We start from the raw sequence: 8,673 nt of genomic DNA, 5'->3' as shown, positions 1-8,673 counted from the left end.
TAGAATAATCCAAAATATATAAAATGACAGTGAATAGAAAACTACAAAAATACAGAGTTTTTCCCCCCACACAGCTCTCCCTCCCTGTCCCTCAAAGAATACTGAATACAAAGCAAATGTGGTTAATCCCCAGGCAGAAAAAACCAAACCACTGGCCAGTAAGATATAGCAATAATTTAACAAAACAATGGTAATCAAATAAAAATATCAAATGGTGAGTCCGTAAATAAAGAAGAAGAGCATGTGGGGGACAAAAGATTAAAATAATTTAACACCAATAGCAATAATGGACATTATAAAACATATCTCTCTGTTTTGATCTCTAGAAGATCAAAGTCATTGCTGCCCATCCCAATGCCAAGCCTCCGAGCATCTTCTGTACTGACCTTATCGATTCTGATCCGCTCTGCAATTTGGATCAAAATTCATTTTCATAATCCAGATGTTAAGAAGAATAAATAAACTTGCATAAATTTCTACTTTAATAATTATTCACGAGAATGTTGTTGCCTCTCCCCGTTGGGAAGTTAATGATCTGAAATTCTGATGTTGAAATTTCAATGTTCGGTTTAGAGAAACAATAAATACACATTCATTAGAAAACCATTAGCTTGAGAATTATTCGATTCAAGATAGATCCTCCTTACGGGAAGTGAAACCGCTTTGTGCCATAGATTTTTATTACTATTGCATTAAAACCTTTCATCAACAGTTATAATTTTATTAATTAAAAGGACTTGCCCACTGTACTAATAAAATTAATCACCTCCACATTAATGTTCTGCAGATCCACGGATGACACAGTGCAATTCACTGTCATTTGTACTACAGTGATGGGGCGTGAATCTTACGCGCCACAGTGTCGCGTTCATCTCACTAGAGACAAGCGCTTACCACCAGAAGCAGTACTTGAGAAGCGCCAAGCTTTGCTTCCACTAAGCAGTTATAAGGCAGCACCGACATTTAGCATTTCAATAATGGATTAACTTGAGGGGCAATAATCCGGTCATTTTAGGAAATTTAAGCATTCTTCACTAATTTAGGCTCGGTGACCACTAACGATATCTAGATTTTTTTCTAGTGCTAAAGAGGGAAAACACAGACCATGGATCTTTGCATTAAACTTCAGATCTGGAGGTGCATTGCACTCCAGCGCATGTCAGATGGTAAGCCAATCGGAAAAACAACTAAAACGAGCACTGGAAAGTAGAAAGTACCTCATCGGCCACAGAAGCGGGACCAGGAGAGCTGGCGTCAAGGCTCGGTCCAGGTGCCTCCGTCGGTGGAGCTGGTGGACTCGACAACTCCGGACCAGGAGCAGGTGAAGCAGCGTGCTTCTTCGACTTTTTCTTGGTTGGAGTCGGTGCAGGAACCTCGGCGGTTGGCGCAGCCACTGGAGCTGAAGGAGCAGTTTCCGGAGGAGAGCTTGTTGGTGGAGTAACTGGTGCTGGTGATGGAGGAGATTGGGCCGGAGATTTTGCTGGAGTTTTTGCTGGAGGAGAGCTCACTGGAACTGCAACAGGTGGTGAACTAATAGGAGCGGCGGCAAGTGGTGGTGTAGCTACCGGAGCCGCAGCCGGAGCTGGCACCTTCTGTTTGGTCGGAGAAGCTGCTGGTGTCTTCGCTGGTGGTGAAGACACTGGAACTGCAACAGGAGCAGGCGATTTAGATTTTGCTGGTGCTTTAGCAGGTGCAGTTACAGGCGCTGCAGGAGCCAACGGAGTAGCAGTCGGTGCTGCACCTGGAGCTTGGCCGCCGACGCCGGCGACAATGATGCACATTAATGCAACAGAAAAAACGCTTTTGCGATCCATCTTGGCAGAGGAGAGAGAGAGAGAGAGAGAGAGAGAGAGAGAGGAGAGAGTTCGAGACTGCGAGTTAAAGGTGAATTAGTGAGAATGGCATATATATAGGCCCCGTTTTCCTTAAAAAATAACGGACAGGTTTAGATAGATCTGGATCGTTTACAAAAGGGGGACCCACTTAATAGCCGTTTGATTAACGAATAGAACTTTTGGACCCCACAAAATTGGTATCAAACAAGAATGTGGCGCTTGACACAGTCTGGAAGGAGGGACCACAAATGTCCAAATCTCGGTGTATCAACGCATGTGATTATGGAGTCTTTGATTAAGTAATAAACGCGTGACACGTCACTAATATACTTTGGTTAGGGCTTTATTACGCATATTAACAATACGATTCTCTGCTGTGATTGGTCTGGTGTTTTTTGGTTCAAGGGGAATTGATACAGCTGTGAGTACTGAGGTGGGGACGTTGCCAGTTTCACAACCAAATCATAGATGGCCACGTGGGGTATTGACAATAATTGTTGTGGAAGTATTGGTGACTTTAGTTGTATTTTCGGCCCACCGCCAAAGCGTGGGGCCCTGGTGGAAATGCTGTCTCGGGGAGCGTGTCTTCTAGCCCAGTTTACTTTTACGTTTTGGGCACTTTCTTACAATTTTTGTAAAGTAAGAAGTGAGAACTGAGAACCAGCCTGTCTCATTTTTACATTTTGGGGTTTTGCTTGTACGATAATACAAGTTGGACTAAAAAATTTTAGGAATGAGATAGATAAAAAAAAGCTAAAGTGTAATTTCATATATTATTTGATATAATAACAATTAAAAAAAAAATATCAATAGTAAGTGATTTGATTGGTTTTTTGTGATAGATTTTAAATTTGAATCTTTCCGATTACAAGAGTTTTTAAGTTTGAGTCTTGAGTATAAAAGTTATCACCAATTTAATAAGCTAAAAGGAAGTTTATTGCTATTATGTAGTCCGTAGTGTTATTTCAGACAATCGATCCTCTTAATGAATAAAAAAATAAAAATAAAAATAAATTTTAATTACAAATTAAAATAATCAACTAAATACGATAATAAAAATCATACATTCTGAATAATGTGTGGACTTATGACTAAATTATTTCAAAACAATAATGGTTCTCTTTTGAAAACTTTTTTTTTTTTTTTTAATTTCAAAACAACTTAACTTTGCAGAAAGAAATTTGGTTTTTATAAATAACTTGAAACATTTTTATTTCATTGTTGTAGATATAAAAAATAAAAAATGCAGAAAGAAATATGTGCCAAAAAAAAAATACTGTTTTAGTGAATTATATCTTACAATGTAATACGAAAATAAGTAAAGAATTTGTTCTACGTGAAGAGGACTTAAATATTTTTTTTTTCTCATCATATGCAGTTGTAATAAAAAAGAAAACTTGTTTTGTGAGAATCTTAGGCAATTGTTTTTATAATAAAAACAAAAATTATATAATTTTAATAATTTTAGGCTATTATTTAGTGACTCAAAATAAAATAAAATATAATATAAAATATTTTTAATGTTTATATATAATTAGATATAGTGCATTTGTTAATAATTATTCTTCCATTTTATAATGTACTGGGAAATTTTTCTTTATTAATTAATAATAGATGATAAACACAATATGATAATATATATATTACCATATGCAATTGTAACTCGAGATCTCCAATTATTGATTAAAAAAAAAAAAAGAAAAGAAAACTTGATCGAGATCTTCAAGTAATAGTTCCAGTTGTTAATTAATTAAAAACATCATATAATAATATTAATATCATTAAAAAATGATCAATTGCAATAACATAAACACAGAATATATTATATATATATATATGGTTGATATATTTTATTTAATGAAATCACCTATAGTTCAACCAATTGCTGGCAATAGTCAACCAATAACAAGTGTGAGTCTTGGACCAATAATATTAGCACCTATTAAAATAATTCAATTTAAAAAATTATACTTATCGAATATCTATTAAATGGTTAAAAAATACGAAAATTAATTTTTTTATTAATTTATTCTAAAATATGCATCTAATACCGTGATTAGTGGACATATGTATATAATTAAAAAATGTATATATTTATATTGAACATGTGAGCTTTTACATAATTTGCCAACTTAAAATTTAAGAAGCTACTGTTTTTCTTTTTCTCTTTGGTACAATTCAAATGTCAATTTATCTATTGAGCTTTGTGTGTGTCTGTAGAGAGAGAGAGAGAGAGAGAGAGAGAGAGTTGTGAAGTTCCTTCGCGAACGGCAAAGCCCAATATATGTAGACGCATAGCCTTTATATGAATTGGGCCAATGCCCAATCAGAATAAATCATAATTCAGAGGGTAGAAGCCCAATGAGCTCAGAAAACTCGGACGCCCAAGTCCCAGAAATTCCTTGAGCCCAACAACAGTCCAGTGCACTTTGGACACATGATATCATAATTATTTGTATAATATATTGATGTGGAACTTCCTAAGACAGATCCTTGGAAACTTAACAAGATTAGGATTTTAAATTTGTATTTATGCATTGTTCTTCTGTCTTTCACCCATGAAATATTCACAAACATTAAGGTTTTAACATCTTCCAATGCTTCCATCTTGTTAATATTTGTTGTGATGTACACATGTCAAGAAATGAAATATGCATAAACTATGTATTTAAAAACTTACTTTGTTTGATGCATTCGTATTATTAAATTAAGTTCCAAAGCTTAAAAGATGGGACTAATCATTATTTTCATATAGTTAAAGAGTGTTTGCATATGATGGCCATATTTTCTTGAGACCAACCCACTTTTGTACTTGAAAGAACATAGATTATGGGTTTTCTAATTGGCTTCTTTGTGTTTAAAACAAACTGAAAAGTAAATTTTTAAGTAGAGTATGTTCAAAACCAAGGCATGGAGGGGACCAAGCAATGCCATAAGTTTCTTTGTTCTAAAGAGACCTAAGATATGGTGAGCCACTGAGCATCATCATTCATGACTGACATATTGTAGTAATTGTAGATCCTCTACCTCTACCTCTACCTCTACCTCTGCAATTCAATTTCTTTTTTTTATATATGTTCTTTTGTAAGTTTTGAACTTTCTGTTTTACATGGGTTTTTGTTCATTTGAGTCACATTATCACCTCAATACTAGCAATAATTAGTTGATATATATATTTTTTTTGAAAGGAATTACTTGATATATATGTGTTCTTCCAGAAAAGAATTATGCATTTTTACTCAAATTGACTGTTTACACCTCATCTCCATATTTGAATTTTTAAGATTTTTCTTTTCCACTTTCAATAATTTCTTTTTATTGGAAATAAAATCTAAATTCCACTTTTTATACTAATTATTCTCTTAATTTGTCTAGTCAATTAGTAGCTATGATTCAGTTTAGTGATTATATATTAAGTAGTGTGCTAGTTGCCTGAATACTTTCTATTCTAGCTTTATATAATTATATTATATGATAGTTATATGAGGAAGTTGCATATTTTTTGAAAGAAATTATGATAAACAAAACAACATTATTTTAGTAGGGGAAATGAAATTGTTATAAAAATATAAAATAAATAACAATTTCTTTATTTATTCATTCATCAACTGAGATATTTTAATACTGGTAAACATTGCTTCAAACCAGAATATTAAATGTAAAAGATAATATTAATCCTTCCAATTCTTTTTTCCCCCCTATAAGATATATATCCTTATAATCTCTAATGATAGATGTCATTACAACACCAAAATTTAAACCAAAGTTGGCATCTTTTGTTGCTCACTACATTCCAAAACCTCCATCAGAGTACAAACTTCATTTTTTTTTTTAATTACACTTATTGAAATGGAGAATTCACTTAAGTGCACTTCTTCTTCTTCTTCTTCTTCTTCTTCTGCTTCTAAGATCCTCCCAAACCCAACATGCAAAAATCCTTTTTGCTTCTTTTGCGCCGTGAATGAACCAAACCCATCTCTCAGAAGATCCAAAATTACCAAATTTTTCAAAGAAATGCCTCTAAGAGATGACCAAGAACATGTCTTGGTCTTAAGTGGGTTATGGAACATCGCCATGACTCAACCAAACGACCCTGAATTCCCATCTCTAGGCATCCTTGAATGCATGGGGAAACTTATAAACAAAGGCATCAAAGATAAAGAATGGCTTCTTAGAGACCAAAACGTTTATATTCCTTACTACGCAGCTCATATAATTGGTTCTTATACCATGAACAAGATTGAATTTGCAGAGAAAGCAATTAATTCAGGTGTAGTTTTGCCTCTAATGCAACTTCTTAGGGGGAAAATCACATGGGTAGAGCAAAGAGTTGCAGTTCGAGCACTAGGTCACTTGGCTAGCCATGAAAGAGCATTCGAAGCTATTGCTAATGAGTTTGAAGTGGAGATTGTTGAATTAGCTATAGAATTAGCCAGTAATTGCTCAAAGACAATCTATAAAAAGTTTCTTGGTGTAAAAGATAGAAAAAGATTGAAATATCATTGCGACTTGCTCACAAGAGGTATTGGAGGGGAAGAGAGAGAAAACAGAAAGGCAGAAGAATGGGCAAATCAGTTACAATGTTGGTCTCTTTATCTCTTAAATTGCTTTGCATGTAAAGAAAGGTCAGTTAGTATTATATGCAAGAAACAACAGTTCTTGAAAGATTTGTGTGGCTTGTGGGGTGGATTAGGCAACAGAAAATCACCTGGTGGGGTTGGACTTATAAGAAGTTTATGCAATACAACAATTGGTAGAGAAAGTATAGCAAATATAGAAGAAGTGATAGTGGGTCTATGCAACAAATCAAGAACTTGTGATTATTGGCGATATATGGCTATTGATTCTCTACTCTTATTGCTTAAAGATACAAATACAAGATATAAAGTTATAGAAATTGCAGCTTCGTTTCTTGCTGACTTGGTTGAGCTAAAAAGCTTAAAAGAAAAAGACAAAATTGGAGAAACAATTACACAAACATTATTGCAAGATTATTACAAAATCAAATATGGAGGCTTGAAATTGAAGAACCAAATTGCAGAGGACGCATTGAAGGAAATATGGGAGTTAAAGGTGGAGAGAAGAAAGAAAGAAGAGATAATTTCCAATAAAGAAATGAAAGAAAGGAAAAACTTGGCTCAGATTTTTAAAAGAAAAGGAAATAAGAAGTTTTGGTCTGGCTTTGTTGAAAAAGCTGTGGTTAAATATACAAAAGCTTTGGATTTATGCCCATTAAAGATGAGAAAAGAAAGGATAGTTCTTTATAGTAATAGAGCTCAGTGCTATTTGTTACTTAAAATTCCAGAAGCTGCCATTAGAGATACAACCAGAGCTTTGAGCCTATGTGATGGCAAGAGTCTTCATAGAAAGAGTTTGTGGAGAAGATCACAGGCCTATGACATGAAAGGGATGGCTAAGGAAAGCTTGATGGATTGTTTAATGTTCATCAATGTGAATGTCAAAATCCCATACTACGCAGCTCGCATGATCAACAAACAAATGAATGCCACGTGGATTTTTGCAGAAGCCAAGTCAAAGAGGAAAGCTGAAAAAAGAGCAGACAAATCCAATGGGGAGGATAAGGTGAAGATGATGATGAAGATCAAAGAGAAGAAAGGTGAATGCATGTTCTTGTTATTTATTCATTTATTTATATTTTTTATGTCTAAAAGAACTATTTTAGCGACTGAATTTAGGTAATGGAAGTTACATCCACTACAAAAAAAGAACATAAAAGTTACACTTTTGTCTCTGGTAGGACTGCCCACTGTACAAGAAGAATCGCTGGGCGAAAGGGAGAGAAGCAAACAGCAAGGTACGGCAAAACGGAGAAGAGAAGCTGCAGGACTCACTGCTGCTTTGGCACGTGTGAGAATTGTTTGATAGATGTGGTCAAAGAGTTGTGCAATTTCAGGAGTCAGGAGAGCAAAATCATGAAATAGGGCCACTGTACTCTGTCTAATTATTATTATTCTCTCAAAATATTAAATTCCACTACTCATTAGAGGTGAAGTATTAGCATAAACTCATTAAATGTAATTAATTAAAGAAATTGTCGGTGAACTAATATATCGTGTCCTTAGTATTTATGATATTTTGAAGCATAGAATTGAAAATGCTGCTGCATGATACCGGAGAGTGTTGAGAAGCTATTCTTAAATTTTTAAATTTAAGAATTTAGGACCAATAATCGGTCGGATCCTCAAAAGTGCACTGTATCTTATCTTTTGACCCCAGGCGACTTTATTTGGAGTCGTTAGAGAATTTTATTTGAATTCGCAACAGTTTAAGGGTATAAATTACTTTTTCATGATTTATTTTCTTATCTTTTGGTGAGCTCACAATATTTTTCCCCTCCCAATTTGTAACATTGATACCTGACCCTGTTACAGATTAAGACACGTAATCTAATTACGACCATGATAGCTAGCTTGAAAGCTAACCGAAATCTTTTATAATACCTAATCTTGATTTTTCATGTATCATGTCGTACCTAACTCACTAATTGTATACTTACAAGAGGACATAAACAATAAATTATTGTCCTGATCCAACAATTCCCATAAAGTAATTTGCACTTTAGTGGACATAACACATTACATAGGATACTAGGCATATTTCCTCTTGGCGTTTTAAGGCCAAATTCAAATTTTAGAGACATATTTCAGAATTTTGGACCTAAAATGCAAAAGGCAAAGTAAATATCTAACATATAATTATGGATGGAAGCATATCCATAATTTTTTAATTATTTGTACCTATACATCTATTTAGTATTCACCATCCATATAAATATACCTTTAATATCCAAATCTATTTAAAATTTTATTATCTATAC

The 8,673-nt window shown here is 34.0% G+C and overlaps 2 protein-coding genes across 2 annotated transcripts; one reads left to right on the top strand and one right to left on the bottom strand.

The window, feature by feature from the left end:
- On the bottom strand, positions 1-1,896 carry AGP18 (arabinogalactan protein 18). The gene is made up of 2 exons (XM_012223961.4): positions 1,218-1,896; positions 1-406 (listed from the first exon to the last, which is right to left on the bottom strand). The coding sequence occupies exons 1-2, from the start codon at positions 1,812-1,814 to the stop codon at positions 323-325; spliced, it is 681 nt and encodes a 226-aa protein (XP_012079351.1). The 5' UTR covers positions 1,815-1,896; the 3' UTR covers positions 1-322.
- Positions 1,897-5,455: 3,559 nt separating this feature from the next.
- Positions 5,456-7,951, top strand: LOC105639804 (ARM-repeat/Tetratricopeptide repeat (TPR)-like protein). Its single transcript, XM_012223962.4, has 2 exons — positions 5,456-7,452; positions 7,594-7,951. The coding sequence occupies exons 1-2, from the start codon at positions 5,685-5,687 to the stop codon at positions 7,716-7,718; spliced, it is 1,893 nt and encodes a 630-aa protein (XP_012079352.3). The 5' UTR covers positions 5,456-5,684; the 3' UTR covers positions 7,719-7,951.
- The last annotated feature ends 722 nt before the right edge of the window (positions 7,952-8,673 follow it).

This window comes from Jatropha curcas, chromosome 3 (genome assembly GCF_041381405.1).
Source record: "Jatropha curcas cultivar XTBG-Jc1 chromosome 3, XTBG_Jcur_1.0, whole genome shotgun sequence".
NCBI lineage: Eukaryota > Viridiplantae > Streptophyta > Magnoliopsida > Malpighiales > Euphorbiaceae > Jatropha > Jatropha curcas.
The sequence above is the reverse complement of the archived record's forward strand: the minus strand, read 5'-3'. Positions and strand labels throughout refer to the sequence as shown.